Source organism: Mobula birostris, chromosome 1 (assembly GCF_030028105.1).
Source record: "Mobula birostris isolate sMobBir1 chromosome 1, sMobBir1.hap1, whole genome shotgun sequence".
Taxonomy (NCBI): domain Eukaryota; kingdom Metazoa; phylum Chordata; class Chondrichthyes; order Myliobatiformes; family Myliobatidae; genus Mobula; species Mobula birostris.
Window position 1 is genome coordinate 86,003,641 of NC_092370.1, and position 17,468 is coordinate 86,021,108.

General features: G+C 39.9%; 1 protein-coding gene across 11 annotated transcripts in view; it reads left to right on the forward strand.

Moving 5' to 3' along the window:
- cep192 (centrosomal protein 192) overlaps nt 1-17,468 on the forward strand; it is a 228,056-nt gene that overhangs the window by 99,048 nt on the left and 111,540 nt on the right. For 9 of the 11 annotated variants that reach the window (XM_072258457.1, XM_072258408.1, XM_072258373.1 and 6 more), the window contains 4 exons: nt 3,780-3,879; nt 8,661-8,772; nt 10,480-11,356; nt 12,825-12,973. In XM_072258457.1, coding sequence (XP_072114558.1) covers nt 3,780-3,879; nt 8,661-8,772; nt 10,480-11,356; nt 12,825-12,973 — 1,238 coding nt within the window. The remainder of the gene's footprint in view (nt 1-3,779; nt 3,880-8,660; nt 8,773-10,479; nt 11,357-12,824; nt 12,974-17,468) is intronic. The other 2 variants (XM_072258382.1, XM_072258388.1) reach the window with 2 other exon arrangements.

Consider the following 17,468-nt stretch of genomic DNA (forward strand, 5'->3'; position numbering starts at 1 on the left):
ATGGATTGAAGATGTCCTTGAACACTCACACCAGTAGTTTGGCACAGGTTTTCAGAGGCCTCCCAGACACACCATTAAAGCCTAATGCTTTGCGAGGGTTCACGCTTTTGAAAGATGTTCTAATGTTTGCTCCGAGACACCGATCATCGGGTCACCAGATGCTGAAGGGATTCACACAGGTGCAGTTTTATTCTTTCAAAGTGTGTATTAAAGGCTGATCAGGTTGAGCTCTTCTGCAAGTGAAGCATCACAGCTATTCTTCATGTTAGGTTTCACATTGTAGGAAGAAATGGCCTGCAAACCCTGCCAGAGATGATGTGCATCTGATTCAGTCTCTAACCTCAATCAAAATTGTTTTCTCGCCCTTAAAGTAGCCTTATGAAGGTTGTACCTGGGCACCTTTGTATAGTTCTGGATCACCAGTCTTGAATGTTCTGGGTCTAGCCCTTGGCAGACTGCAAATCACCTGTTTCATCCATGGCTATTGGTTTGGGTATGATCGGTATTTCTCAAAAGCACATACTCACCCACACTGGTCTTGATGAAATCAGTGACAACTGGTGTATTCATTCTGACTTGAAAATGAATCCTTGAATATTGTCTAGTCCACTGAGTCTAAACTGTCCTGTAAGTGCTGTTCCACCTACCTTACCATTGGTGCTGCGGTCTTTAGTCCCTTTCTATGCACTGTGAGTGGAAGTACAGCCAGGTGATTGGACTTTACAAGGTGTAGGTGTGGAATGGCACAATAAGTGTTCTTGATGGTGGTATAACAGTTGTCAAGTGTGTTCACTCCTCTGGTTCCACAAGCCGTCAAACATGTTTCTCTGAAGCAGAGTAGACAGCAGTCCCTGATGTCCTCTGGTAATGCAGTCTTGCTCTGAGGTCTTCAGTTTTATTTTCCAAGGACTGTACGTTCACCATCAGGATTGTCAGGAGTAGAAGTCACAGGACTCTTGTGTTTCAGTCGTACCTGTAGACTGGCACAGTATCTCCACTTCCTTTTTCTTAAAGGGGAAAAGCACTTGCAACCCAAGTCTGTCATCTGGGTTTTGTTGATGTTGAGCATCAATAGATTTAAAAATAAAAACATCTTAAAACAGTGCGACACACACGAAATGCTGGTGGAACGTAGCAGGCCAGACAGCATCACAGTCGACGTTTCGAGCCGAAACCCTTCGTCAGGCCAGGGATGCTTCTTCCTATGGATGCTGTCTGGTCTGCTGCGTTCCATCAGCATTTTGTGTGTGTTGCTTGAATTTCCAGCATCTGTAGATTTCCTCGTGTTTGCGATCTTAAAACAGTGCTGCTTTCCATGGCTACGACTTGATTTCAGCGGTGGTAGTCATAGCCATGGTATTCGATGATTCCCATTGGAGCTGCCAGCAGAGTCACCACTTAACAGTACTGTCTTACTGGAGGTCATACATTCTGAAAATACAAATACACTATATCATCTTGTTACCCTTGTTCAACATTTCTTGGATCATAAATGAACTCTAGCAAATTTGTCAAGCATATTAACCCATCCATAAAACTGTCAACTCTGTTTGTTTGACATGATTTTAAATGTCCTGCTATTTCAATTAAAGGATTGCAGCATTTTCCCAATCTTAAGCTAACTGGTCTATATTTTCTATCTCCTTCCTTGGATAGTGTTGATATATTTGTAGTTTGCCAAATCCCTGGAAATTTTGATAGATTTACAACTAATTCGCACATTTTCTCTGTAACTACTTCCATCAAGACTAAGGATGTTGGTCATCAAGTCTCAGGGACTTCTTAGTTTTCAAGTCCAGTATTTTGTTTTCAGCATCTGTGGAAAAGAGCAATTGGTTGATGTCTTGATCCTGATGAAGAGCCTTGGCCCAAAAAGTCAACTGTTTGCTCTTTTCCAGAGATGTCAAGTTCCTCCAGTATTTTTTGTTACCTTTGGATTTACAGCATCTGCAGATTTTCACATGTTTGTGTTACTAAAATAACAGTATGCTTTTAAGTGATTTTCACTATGAAGACTGATCCAAAATGTATCTGCCATTTCTCCATTTTCCATTATTACTTAAATATATCAATGTTTACTTTAGTTCTTCTCTTTTAATATACACTGCCTATAAAAAGATTTCACACTCCTTGAACGTTTTCATGCTTTGTTTTACAACATTGAATCACAGTGGATTTAATTTGGCTTTATTAGTACTGTTCAACAGAAAAAATACTTCCATGTCAAAGTAAAAACAAATTCCTACAAGTTGGTCTAAATTTATTAGAATTATTAAATCACTATAATTAATTGCATAATTATTTACCCCCTTTAAGTCAGTATTCAGTGGATGCACCTTTGGCAGCAAATGTGTCTGTGTGGATAGGCTTCTATCAGCTTAGCAGATCTGGACACTGCAATTTTCCCCCATTCTTCTTTCCAAAACTGCTCAAGCTCAGTCAGATTGCATGGGGATCATGAGTGAACAAGTCCAGCCACAAATTCTTAATTAGATTGAGGTCTGGACTCCAATTTGGACACTCCAGGACATTAACTTTGTTGTTTTCTAAGCCATTCCTAAGCCTTCAGCTTTATGTTTGGAGTCATTGCTGGAAAACAAATCTCGCAAGTCGCAGTTCTCCTGCAGACTGCATCAGATTTTCCTCCAAGATTTCTCTGTATTTTGCTGCATTTATTTTACCCTCTACCTTCACAAGCCTTCCGGGGCCTACTGCAGTGAAGCATCCCGCAGCATGATGCAGCACCACCGTGCTTCACAGTAGGAATGATGTGTTTCTGATGACATGTGGTGTTTGGCTTACGCCAAACATAGTGTTTAGTCTGATGGCCAAAAAGCTCAATTTTGGTTTCTTCAAGTCATAGAATCTTCTTCCAGCTGATCCAGAGTTTCCTACATGCCTTCTGGCAAACTAGCTGAGATTTCATGTTTTTTTAAATCAGTTGGTTTTTTCTTTGCCACTCTGCAACTGGTGAAGCACCTGGGCAGCCGTTGTTGTTTGCACAGTCTCTCCCATCTCAGCCACTGAAGCTTGTAACTCCTCCAGAGTTGTCATAGGTCTCTTGGTAGCTTCCCTTAGTAGTCCCCTTCTTCCATGGTCACTCAGCTTTTGAGAACGGCCAGCTCTAGGCAGATTTACAGCTGTTATATTCATTCCATTTCTTGATGATTGACTTAACAGTACTCCAAGGGATATTCAGGGACTTGGAAATTTTCTCATATCCATCTCCTGACTTGTGCTTTTCAATGACCTTTTTGTTGAGTTGCTGAAGTGCTCTTTTGTCTTCATGGTGTAGTTTTTGCCAGGATGTTGATTCACCAGCAGTTAGACCTGCCAGACGCAGGTGTATTTTTACTACAATCAATTAAAATACCTTGACTGCACACAGGTGATGGCCATTTAACTAATTATATGATCTCTAAAACCAGTTGGCTGCACCAGTGATGATTTGGCGTGTCATATTAAATGGAGTGAATACTTATGCAGTCGATTAGTTTGGCGGGGGGGTGTATACTTTTTATAGGCACTGTACTTGTAGAAGCTCTTATAGTTAGTTATTATTTTCCAATTTACTTTCAAGACTTTTTTATGACAGAAGTTGGCTGAATAAAATTTGTTTTAATTCTGGTGTAATTAATGATCAGGGGGAAAAAAACTTTAAAAAGCTATGTAAAAGATCGTGACACTTTTGGTGTCATATTACACTTAACAATGTTGCTTAGTGCTGTACCTGAAACATTAATATGCATAATTTTCAGCACATATATCTTTCAATATAGAGCATGTACCTGTTACAAATCAGCTAAGTTTGAGGCCATCAACTTCTCCATTGATTCATTCTTCACCAACCAAAGTCACAGAGCTACCAACTGCTACCAGGTAAAGAAATCCTTTTGTTCTATATTTTTTATTTTAGAAATATACTTTCCTATCAAATAAATATTTCATTCATTTTCCCATTTCTTATATGCAATTCTATTGAATAGTATATTAGAAAATATTTGTTTAACAAAATGCCTGTGAACAGCAGTTGAAGTCAGTTGTTGGCTATGTCAATTTTTATGTTGAAATGGTAGCAGAATGCTGGGGCAGCAATCTAGTAATGAGATTCCTAGTCATTGTGTAGTTGAAGCCATTTAAGGAATTACCATGGGACCCTTTTTAATCTTCAGATGGCAATTGTACCAAGAAGAAATGTTGTACTGTAGCTTAATGTCTGAAATAAACGTTAAGTATATTTTAATTTCATCCAGGTGGTTAGATTTCAATAACTTGATACTTCATAAATCAGTTCATGGATTGAAAAAGGCTGCTGTGCAATAATATTCAAACAGTCTTTCATCAGGACTCGGCCTTAATGAAGGGTCTTGGCTTGAAACATCGACTGTTTACTCTTTTCCACAGATGCTGCCTGGCCTGAGTTTCTCTGGCATTTTGTGTGTATTGCTTTGGACTTCCAGCGTCTGCAGATTTTTCTCTTGTTTGTGGTTCATGTAGTCTTTCTCTGAATGATTTACAAAGAACTATAGTTAAGAACAAAAGTCTTTGGTTCATTTTATGAATTGAATGCTCCTCATAACCCTGAATCATGCACAAAATTACAGGCGGATTCTGAATTACTTGGGCTTCACATTGGCTACATAGTTGAGCAGTATGACTCTGCTTCTTTCATTTGAAGGTGGAATCTTATTCAGTTGTTGCCCCTTTGTTTTGCCTCCTAAATAACGATTTAGTATAACTTGTCATTAATTACTCACATTTGGCTATTGAAACTTCTTCAAGCTCTTGTCCAACAAAACAATCATATTTAGTAGCATAACAATCCAGTCAGGCTTGGGTAATTTTGTCAGTAAAGGTTCACTTCATTGTCAAAGTATGAATGTACAGTACAACTCGATATCTATATACTACTAAAACTCTCATGCTCTGTCTGTCAGTTTGTGACCTCCAGTTAGCGCAAACGGTGCATTACAGCGGCACTTACAGAATGCAGGCAAAGTTCAGGGTTATATATTCGTATAAAATGACTCATTTGCCAAAATCAACAGGCTCCCTTTTAACCCAAGAGCCAATCCGCCATCATAGAAATCGGGACGCGACAGCCCGACGCATGTGCGTGGCCAGCCTCAGCAGCGACACCTACTGGAGCAAAAGGGCAGGGCAGCTCTATTTCGAGGGGTCACATTCTGCTAATCACCATCAGCATGTGCTGGATTGGGACAGATTTAACTGCCACCCATCAATAAGAGATCTTATTGTAATGACGTACTTCGAGACAGCCATAAAACCCTTTGCTGCAGTCAAAGGACAGCGGTGACTATATTACGTCCGTTTAGGAGAGCACCAACCACATCATCAAGAATAATCAGCATCCTTTGGTGTTACTGCTTCGTATCTTCTATCCAGCATTAGGGTAAAAAAAAAAAAATTGGTCAGCCTAATTATGTCGTGAGGAAAGGGAAGGGGGCCGTAGTCAAGAGATGACGCCAAACGTTGTCGGGAAGCGGCAAGGAGAGGGAGAGAACAAGAATCGGATGAGGCCAGGGCCACACGACTCCAGGATCAAAGAGTCAGGGCAAAAAAAGATGAGAGCAGAAGAGATTGAGGAGGAGAGGCATGCAGGTCTCCAGGAGCAGAGACAAAAAACAAACAGCAGAAGAGATGAAGAGATGGGGGATGAAAGGGCTGCACGTCTCCAGAATGACAAAAGCAGGCACAGAAAGAGGAGAGAGGAAGAGACAAAAAGGCTGAGAAATGCACATTTCCAGGATCAGAGACAAAGAACAAACCGAAGAGATGAAGAGACCGAGGATGAAAGGGCTGCACGTCTCCAGAATGACAACGAGAGGCACAAGGGTGGCAGATCAACCAGAAATGATGCCATCAAAAGTGACCTTCGTTAAATGAGGAGGAGCTATATTTGCTTTGCTATGCGTCGTTCTTCTTTAATAAACTGAGGTTTTCTACTTCAGTTTCCAAAGCAAAGCGATACCAATAGCATTCAGGAAAATTTAATGTTCATTCTGGTCATATCAGGCTGCACTACCCTTCTCTTAAAGGGTGCCCCAATGGGTCACCCTGCTATCTAGTTTATATACTATAGATAGCTATTAAATACAGAAAAACCTTGGGTGTTGATGAAATAAAGGACATCAACAACCCCCCCCCCGCCCCGGCATGGAAAAGAAAAGAAACAGAACTTGCTGACCCCAAAAATGCTCGCCCAACAGTAAGAAAAATGACAGGGACAATAATAATCCTTGATCCCATCGCTGACATAAAAAAAGTGACACTTAACAGTTCCTGACCCAGTCACTCGCTGGGAAAAGAACAGCTACAGTCCCCAACCCTGTTACTCGCAGGGAAAAAAAACCCAATAACAATAATAGTCCCCAACCCTGTAACTTGCTTTTTAAAAAAAGTGACATTAACAGTCCCCAACCCCATCACTTGCAGAAAAAAAACAGAGAGAACCTGACCCTGTCACTTGCAACAGTAGCACCAAACTCCCAACCCCTCCTTTACACGCAAAAAATAACAGATCACCCACCCACCAATCAGCCATAAGAAAGAAAACAAAGAATTAAAGGAAACCAATAAAAAGTATGGTTCAATAATCACATAAATCTCAGAATATCGGAAACTTTTCATCTGCATATAATGAGAGCAGCCACACGAACTCAGTCCTTCAGTAAAAACATGGGTCCGAACACTGCTAATCCAGGGCTGAATGTGTCAGGCTGCTGAACCCCTGCCACATTCACCTCGATGCCTCATAACCCCGTGCCTCGTCTCTGCTCAATTCCATGAGTCAGCTTGTGTCCTCAATCCTTTTCGCCTCCCGAGTGTGATCTCTACGAGGCAGCTGTCCGGACACAGCATTGTGGTGGATTCTTCGATCGAGTTCCAAACTGTACTTCTCAGGCTTCAACAGTTTCCATAACACAAATGAGATGAGAAGAACAAGCAGAAGGCGGAGAAGTGAAATAATTGGAAAGATTAGCTGTCTGGAAGATTTTGCCCGAGAAATCATTGTTTACTGGCGCCATCTTGACCGATAGTAATGGACCATTAGCTCTTTCAGTTTGTCAAAGTCCTTCAAGTTTCTATATAACGCTCTGCCATGGATTCAAAACTGATCATGTTATCATCTCATTTCTTGAGTCTGTATGAACAGCAAAGTAAATAGAAATATTCTGGCATTTAGGATTAAAATTGAAGTTGGTTGTGAGCGAAATAATTTATGATTTAATGTCCTTTGTGGTAAATATCTATATTCTTTTAATGATTTCTTAGATAATAACTGGTGTAGAATTAAACCAAACTGCAGAGTCCAAACTGACTTCTGGTCTTAAGTTGAGTCTGATAATCACAGATGAATTGGGATCCATTCTGATGGCAATCACCTCTATGTAAAATGTGTCCTGCCTCCAAGAATAAGGATCAGGTTAGGGTGTTCACTGTACTCTGCATGGTTGAGTACCTGGCTGAAATTCCTTGTTTCATGCAACACACACAAAAAGCTGGAGGAACTCAGCAGGTCAGGCACATCTATGGAAATGAATAAACAGTTGATGTTTTGGGCCGAGACTCTTCTGACTGGAAAGGACGGGGCAATGCCAGAATAAAAAGGTGGGGGGAGGGGAAGCAGGACTAGTTAGAACAGGGGTCCCCAACCTATTATGCACCGCGGACCGGTTTAATATCGGCAATATTGACCGGGGTGGGAGGGGAGGGGTCCAAGTTGGGTTAAACTCACCTCAACATGTCTTTTACAGTTAAGGTTGCCAACTTTCTCACTCCCAAATAAGGGACAAAATTAGCAGTCAAATCCCGGGACACTTGTGTTTACCCCAGGAAAGACTACCATGACCATGAGGCCTTGTGTGGGCACCTGTGTGCGCATGCGCGTACGTGCTGATTTTTTTCCCACAAATTGGTTTTGGCTTAATCTTCCCGACTATACTGTACATACATTATTTCTACTTTATATAGGCTGTGCATTTATCATATCCTTCCTGCTTTTACTATATGTTAGTGTTATTTTAGGTTTTATGTGTTATTTGGCATGATTTTGTAGGTTATTTTTTGGGTCTGGGAACGCTGAAAAATTTTTCACATATAAATTAATGGTAATTGCTTCTGTGCTTTATGCCATTTCGGCACAAACAACTTCATAGGAACGCTCTACCTTAGCAGGGGAAATACGGGACAAGGGCGGTCCCATATGGAACAAACCAATTTAGCCCAATATACGGGATGTCCTGCTAAATACGGGACAGTTGGCAACCCTGTGTTCAAGTTCAACAGTGCGTGACAGGGAATGAGGAAAAGGTGCAGCTGACTCGTATCATTTCCTCGTGGCCCGGTAGCACATGCTTTACGGCCCGGTACCGGTCCGCGGCCCAGCGGTTGGGGACCGCTGAGCTAGAAGGTGATAGGTGAAACTTCGTGGGTAGGAAAGGTAAAGGGCTGGAGAAGAAAAACTCTGATAGGAGAGCATTTGAGTAACTGTGAGAGGTCAATCAGTGTCAAAGTAGCGAGGGACATAGAACAATAATCAAGAGGAAAAAAACTGGCACATGGTTTCATTGATCTTATTATGAACTATAGTCAATGGCAATGCTGCTCTTTGTCTGAAAGTAGTACTTTGTTCCCAGCAGTTCATCCTCTTTGTACTGCAGCTCAAATCTAAGCCGACTGAGTTATATTTCTGCTATTGATACAACACTGCAGAATAGCACAGCCATTGGTGGTCTGGTGAACGCTAAGGTAAGAAAGTTTTGAAATTTATATTGGATTCTTGGCTGAACCAATTCCCTTTTAGTGTTAATACTTTATGTTCCACAACACTTCACAAAAAACATTAACAGCAAAGTATTTGAGATACATGAGGAGATAGTATGGCAGATTTAGGAAGGGAATTCCAACATTTTTAATTAGAGAAGTTGAAAGTAGTGGCATTAGAAATGAATAATAAAAGCCAAGGGAAGTGTGCATTACCTCATGTTTCAAAGATTGGGAGAGGTCACAAGACTTAGAGACAAGTTTGAAAGCCAGGTTGAGCATTTAGCAAAAAGCACATAAATCTGCATTGACTATTCAGAAATCAGTCATGAAACACAGGATACCAGGCAAATAGTTGGAATTCAGCATTCCTATATCCCTTGGTATCCAAAAATCTAACGATTTTTGACTCGAATGCTCTCCAACACCAAGCATCCACAATATTTTCAGGGAAAACATTTCAAGAGTTTGCAGTCATTTTTGAGTCACTGTATTTAAGAGGAATACAAATGTCCACTTATAGACATGGTATCGAAGGATAAGGACCTATTTGGACACAGGGTATTCGTATAGAGGGCATCATGGTTGATGTGGTGGGCCAAAGGGCTATTCTATGTAGTATATCTCACTTGCTATTTTATTTTCATTTCCTCCAGACAGATCGTTTGCAGTTAGCAAGACACCCTGCCTCTGCTCTAATACTATTTGTGTCATTATTTCTGTTGTTCTCCAACCACAGGCATTCCCATTGATTTACTTTTCACGCTTGAACATGTGTTAGGTTTCAAATTTTTCTTAGTTCTCAGACTACAACTTGGCTTGTGTTTTTGTCGATGATGCCTGACTTACTGAGTGTTTTCAATTTTTCGTTTTTATTTCAAATTTGTAGCATCCGCAATTATGGCTTGATATTTTACTGACTTAACACTGGCATCCTCTTCCTTGCTTTCTTTTTCATTTTCTCTATTAATTATTTGACCATTCTTTTCTGATTTGTAAGATCCTCCTGATCCCTAAACTAAAACTAGCAAGACACATTTGGGTTACTGTTCCTAAGACTTCATTATTTGAAGAACATTGTAAAGTACTGTGTTGTGAATTTAAGACCTTTGACATAGAAGTAGAATTAGGCTATTAGGCCCATTGAGTCTGCTCCACCATTTAGCCATGGCTGATCCTTTTATTTTTAACCTCCTATTTCCCAGCCTTCTCCCCGTAACCTTTGATGCCATGTCTAATCAAAATCTATCAAGCTCTGCCTTAAGTACAACCAATGACCTGGCCTTCACAGCTGCCTGTGGTAATAAATTCTACAAATTCACCACTCTCTGGCTAAAGAAATTTTTCGGCATGTCTGTTTTAAATGGACGCCCCTCTATCCTGAGGCTGTGCTATTATTTTCTTCAAATCTGTCAAACTGTGTACTTAAAAATGACATTTGTGGATGTAATTGACTGGTCACACAGTGACCCAGAGTTCTGAAACTAACTAAATGATATTAGGCATTGACTTCCTAAAACCCAGAAGACCAAATAATGGTATAGAACCCATAACTGTGTATGAAGTTATCAGCACCCAATGATTTTTATTCCATGCTGTTATTATTACTATTGCATATTTAGACAGCCCTTCAATTTAGCTTAACTCACACGGTACCTAAATTTAAAAAAAACATTTCTCTTTCTTCCATAGAATGATAAAATTGTTGAATTAAGCACAACAATTATTCGAGCAAGTCCCTCTACAACACCAGATCAAAGTATAGTCAATACAAGTGAGATGACTTTCCGAACTTCGTTGGATGGATGTACAAATGGTTCTTTGAATTCTAGTCCACAACTAAGAAAATCATGTTATGATAAGCAGGAAAGCAATGAAAACAGAAGTCCTGTGAGTAAACAGGAAGACAGACAGAGTTTATTAAAATCCAATAAGTTACCTTCTCCACAATCTGAAAATGTCAAATTGCAGCAATTCGATGCATCTCCATCAGTGTCAGGCAAGTCAGTCATGTATAAAGGATCACCTGCACGCCAGCAAGCTGATAATGTTGGTGCACCTCTCAAGACCAAGATGAATGAAAGGATTTGTGTAGAATCCTTGAATGCAGCCTCCATAAATACCATTGGAATGACGAGCAAATATATGCCTATTTCAAGTTTTAAACCTCATGAAGCTATTTCAGATATACCTGGAGTTCCTACATTACTTACTGCAAATTCATTATTAACAACTCCACTGGCCCAGCAATATCTGGGCAATTTGACCACCAGTTCAAATTCCCTAAATGTGCCTTTAACTTCATGTTACTTGGGGAGCACTTTGTCATCCAATATATGTAGCCTTCCAGGTGGTTTGCCAGGTGCTAACATATTCATGGGGAATATTCAAGCTTTTGGAACTCATAATGATCCTAAATTAGAAATGAGGATGCAGAACCCAGCTCATTTGTACAATACACATGCTATGCCACTGGATTCTAATTTTCAAACACAACCCGTTGTTTATCAGTCTTCAAGAATGGACATGCTTGATCATTGGCCAGGTGGACTTCAGATGAGAGATGCTGGTAAGTATTTTAAAGATGATGTTGCTTTTTTTAAAATGATAAGTTGTTAAACGATCACTATATCTACAGTAAACGGATATCTAAAATTACTTGTCGGACACATTGCAATATGTAAATATTTGAATAGCATTGTCCCAGTATTAAATAATTAAAGCCCTTGTTAATTTGAAACTAGTACAAAATGCATTGAGAAAATATGGGCGACTAGATATATTGATGTCAATTAGTCCTGTTCTATATATAAGCAAAGATAAATTTCACCTGTTCTCTTCAAGAAGGTAATTAATAGACTAGCAGTGAGCCCTTTTTGTTTTTGAAAAGTTCTATAAATTTCAGAATCAGCAGAAAAATGATTGCTGAAGAATGTCTACAAGCCAAATAGTATGAGCATTTCTTCATTTCCCGTCCTTCCATAAGTAGTGTTCCCGACTTGTGAAGCCACCCCCTGCAACAAAGGCATAGCTACAAATCTAATATTTGATTTTGTGTTTTAAGCCCTCATTAAGGAAAATAGTAGACCTATGGTCAGTTAAATCAAATAGTCTCAATCAAGGTAGTTTGAGGAACTCAAATGCATTATCTGCTGACTCTTCAGCCTACTGACATGAATTTGTATACTACCTTTGACAAAATGGGATTTGACTGCATTCATAAGACACCTAATCTTTGAAGTGAGTGAAAGTAGGCATCCAAAACTTTGGAGACTTTGGAGGAACTCAGCAGATCATGCAGCATCTATACAGGGTGAGTATAGTTGACATTTCAGGTCAAGATGTTTCATCTGAACTAGAGGAAGAGTATCACCCTAAAATATCAACTGTCCATTTCCCATTTAATATAATATTTTGTATTAATTTTTTTCTTTTTGCATTTGTAGTTTGTTGTCTTCTGCATATTGGTTGTTTGCCTATCTTGTGGGTATAGTCTGCTGGATCTCTGGTTAATTTCTGATCCTTCGAGGAGTTTTCCCAGAGTCAAATATGCAAGCAGTCTTAATTCCAAGATTTTAGTTTATTTTGGAGTACAAGCAAATATATAAATAATAAACAAACTAAATAAGAGCTGGGAAATGATGCTAAGGAGTGCAAGACAAAAGAATAAAGATGGTGTTTCTGAAAAATCTATCACTTTTGTAGATAAGAGAAATTCCTGAGAGCTAAATTAGTTCATAGGCTACATAATTAAAACAATTATATCACATGGGTAATGTGCTAATACTTAACCAATGAAAAATGAGAAAGGTGGTGAACTGTTAGTTTAGCTGCTATACCACTTTATGCCAGTGAGTGTGAAAAATATGTTAGTTAAAAAGTACAAAACTTTTAAAGGCAGTAGTTTCCAACAGGTCTTTCATTGATTCTATTGTGTTTCTTAGATTTACTGTGTATGTCCTCCAGAAAACTGATCTCAGGGTTGTATATGGTGACTTTGATAATGGATTGACTTTGAACTTTAACGTTTGAATTAGGTCATGTGTTGGTCCCCGAGGAACTGAGGATTCCAAATTCTTGCTGTGTTGGAATAGCATCTCAAACATCACTTCACATGTGCAATCCAACTGAACGGTGGATGCAACTATCAATTGGAATAGTTAGTGTTTCACTGAATGGAGAGAAGGTTTGTATTATTTTCAACATGTAAACAGACGAACTTTGCAATTAGTTAGGGTTAATATATGCTTACACTTTGGAGAATTTCAGGCATTTTGTTCTGTTTTCAGCCATTACTAGCCTTGAATGTACTCTTATGGCTGACAAAGGTTGGTTTAGTACTGGTATACTATTTATTCCTGAATACATATTTCATATTTTTGTAGTGAAGGTACAGTTCCATACAGTACGCAGCCTTAGATCACCTGGACAATACAAACACCCATGTCAGGATACTGTTCATTGACTATAGCACAGCATTTAACTCCATAATTCTTATAGTCCTGATCAAAAAGCTACAGAACCTTGGCTTCTGGATCTCCCTCTGCAATTGGATCCTCAGCTTCCTAACCATAAGACCACAATCTGTGGTAATAACATCTCCTCCTCACGGACGATCAACACTTGCACACCTTAAGGATGTGTGCTTGGCCTATTGCTCTTCTCTCTCTCTACACCTTGGACTATGTGGCTAGTCATAGCTCAAATGTCATAAATTTGCTGGTGATACAAATATTGTTCATAGAATCTCAGATTGAGGCGAAAGGGTGTACAGGAGTGAGATATAACAGCTAGTTGAGTGGTGTCACTGCAACAATCTTGCATTCAAAATCAGTAAGACCAAAGAGCTGATTGTGACTTCAGAAAGGGTAAGACAAGGGAAGGTGAACTAATCCTCATTAGAGGGATCAGAATTGGAGAGGGTGAGCAATTTCAAGTTCCTAGGTGTCAATATCTGAGGATCTAACCTGGTCCCATCATATCGATGTAGCTATAAAGAAGGCAACAGCAAGACAATTGCATTAAAAGTTAGAGGAAATTTGGTTTGTCACCTAAAACATTCGTCACATGGAGTGCATTCTGACAGGCTGCATCCCTATCTGGTATGGGGGTGGGGGGGTGCGGCTACTGCGCAGGATCATAAGAAGCTACAGAAAGTTGTAAAATTAGTCAGCTCCATCATGCATACCAGCCTTTGTAGTATCCAAAACATCTTCAAGGAGCAGTGCCTCAGAAAGGCAGTATTAAGGACCCTCACCAGCTGGGGGATGCCTTCTTCACATTGTTACCTTCCGGAAGAAGGTACCGAAACCTGAGGGCACATGCTTAGTGATTCAGCAACAGCTTCTTTCCCTCTGCCATTGGATTTCTAAACGGACATTGAACCCATGAACACTACCTCACTTTTTTTCTTCTGTTTTTGTACGATTTTTGAATTAACAATTTAATATGCGCATACATACTTGATTTATTTTTTCTGATATTTATCATGTATTGCATTGTACTGCTGCTGCTAAGTTAACAAATTTCACAACATTTTCTGGTGATATTACACCTGATGCTGATCTGAAACTTTACACTGATTTGGAAATTACATGGTTGTGCTGAATGCAAGTGATGCTAATTTTAAGACGAAGATCTGTTTTGCTGAAGTTGAAAACATTGTTCAATCCAACTCGTCCCCATGACATCATTCTCTAATTGTCTTGTGTGAAGGTGCACATTTTCAGTGCTGTTTTCCATCACAGATGTAGACAGAGCTTTTAGCAAAATTATTTGATGATCCCACATATATTGAAGAACTCAGACTTGATGCTGGGAAGTGAGACAAGGCAGTGTAGCTCTTAACCAGCTCAGTTACACAAGCCATATGGGTTTATTTGTTAATAATATTCTAAGATTAATAATTTGTTTTTGAGATTTCTTCATTAGTGCTGTATTAGATGTGCTGTTTATTTGCTGATATACGGGACAGAAAAGTTATTCAGCCCAACCAATCCACGGTAGCATTACTGATCTTTTCTAACCTGCTCCGTCCCATCTATCCTCATCCAAGTACATCAGTGTTGCTGTCTGCTCTGTTTTCTTTTGCGTACTTCCAGGAAATAGTAGATTGTTACCACTGCTTTTGTTTTTTTAAAATAATGTTCTTTGGAACGCTGGAAAGAATATTAGTATTCCTTGCGTTTTGTACATGATGTTTGGTAGATTTCAACACTGGTTAAATAGAATCATAGAACACAACAGCATAGAAACGGGGCCTTCGGGCCATCTAGTTCATGCCGAACTGTTATTCTGCTGTTGAGCCACACCTGGACCTTAGCACGCCATACCTCTCATATCCATGTACCTATCCAAACAACTTTTAAATGTTTCAGTTGAACTTGCATCCATTACTTCCACTGGAAGCTAGTTCCACACTTGCACTACCCTCTGAGTAAAAGAAAAGTTCCCCTTAAATATTTCATATTTCCCATTCCACCTTTAACTTATGGCCTTTAGTTCTGATCTCATCTAATCTTAGCGGAAAAAGCCTGCTAACATTTACCTTGTCTATACCCCTCATAATTTTGTTTATCTCTATCAAATCTCTTCTCATTCTCCTTTGCTCCAGTGAATACAGAACTCCTCTATTCAACTTTTCCTTAAACTCAAGTCAACATACTTGTAAATTTTCTGTGTTGTTTCAATCTTACTGATATCTTTCCTGTAGGCAGGTTTCCAGAACTGCACACAATTCTCCAAATTTAGCCGTGCCAGCGTCTTATACAACTTAACATAACATCCCAACTTTGTACTCAGTGTTCTGATGTATGAAGGCCAGTGTGCCAAAAGCTCTCTTTACAACCATATCTGCCTGTGATGCCAGTTTATGTATTCCCAGATCCTTCTCTCTACTGCACTCCTTAGTGCCCTAGTTTTTACTGTGTATGTCCCACCCTGGTTAATCCTCCCCAGATACAATGCCTCACACTTGTCTGCATTAAATTCCATCTGCCATTTCTCAACCCATTTTTCCAATGTGTCAGATCCTGCTGTAAGCTATGGTAGCCTTCCTCGCTGTCCACTACACACCCAGTCTTGGTGTCATCCGTGAATTTGCTGATCAGGTTTAGTATGTCAGATTGTTGATATGGATGACAAACATCATCGGATCCAGCACTGATTGCTGCAGCACACCACAGACCTCCAGTCAGAGAGATAGCCATCTGCTTCCACTCTACCTTCTTCCACAAAGCCAATGATGAATTCAGTTTATGACTTCATCCTCAATGCCAATCTACTGAAATTTCTGGAACAGCCTCCCATGCAGGACTTTATCAAAGGCCTTGCTAATACCCATGTAGATATCCACTGCCTTGCCTTCATTAACTTTCTCGGTTAAATCCTTGAAAAACTCGATAAGATTGGTTAAATATGACCTACCACTCTCAAAACCATGTTGACTATCCCTTAACGGCTTCATCTATCCAAATACTTGTATATTCTTTCCTTTGGAACACGTTTCAATGATTTACCCACTACTGATGTCACTAGCTTATAATTTCCAAGTTTATTTTAGAGCCTTTCTTGAACATTGGAACAACATTAGCTATCCACGTGTCCTCTGGCACCATACCTGCCAGGGCCTCTGTAGTTTTTGCAGTAGCCTCACATGAGGTCCAAGGGACTATCTTGTCAGGCCCTGGGACTTATCCACACTAAGTTACCTCAAGACAGCAAGCACCTCCTCCTCTGTAATCTGGATATGGTCCATGACCTCACTACTGTTTTGCCTAAGTTCTTTAGACTGCATCCATTTTCCAAGTAAATACAGATGCAAAAAAATCCATTTAAGATTTCCCTTATTTCTTTCAGCTCCATGCATAGATAACCACGCTGATATTCAAGTGGACCAATTTTGTCCTTTACTATCCTTTTTTGGGTGGCAAGGTGGAGATCTGTCTCTACGAAAGGAAGTGTGAGATGCTCCTTCCATTCACTAGCCTGCAGGTCACCTTTGGGTAATGTGTGCCACCTGTGTAGCTCCCTGATCAGAATCATGTGATGCCATGGAAGCAGGTGGTGGATGGTCATATGGGCAGCTGGTGCATATCACAAGTCCTGGTTATGTGACCACTGATGACAGGCAGACAATCACTGAAGAATGTTGATAGTGGCTGGGGTCACCTGTCTTGGAAAAACACTACCCAGAAGAAAGCAATGGCAAAGCACTTGTGCAGAAAAATTTGCCAAGTACAAGTGGTCATAGACCATGATCACTCATGTCATATGACATGGCACATAATGATGATGATGACTATCCTTTTGCTGTTTATATTTGGTGAAGTGCTTGGGATTTTCCATCACCTTGTCTGCCAGAGTAACTTTATGCCTTCTTTTAGCTCTCCTGATTTACTTTTTGAATGTTCTCTTGCACTTCTTATACTCAAGTACCTCATTTGTTCCTGCCTGCCTGTATGCAATGCACCAGTTCCTTCCTGACCAGGGTTTTAATACCCCAAGTAAACCAAGGTTCCCTTAACCTGCCCTTTATTGTTACAGGAGTATGCAAGTTCTGCACTCTTGAAATTTCACTTTTGAAGGCCTCACACTTACCAAGCATGCCTTTGCCAGAAAGGAACCTATCCCAAACCACACATACCAGATCCTTTCTGTTGCTATAAAAAATGGCCTTTCTC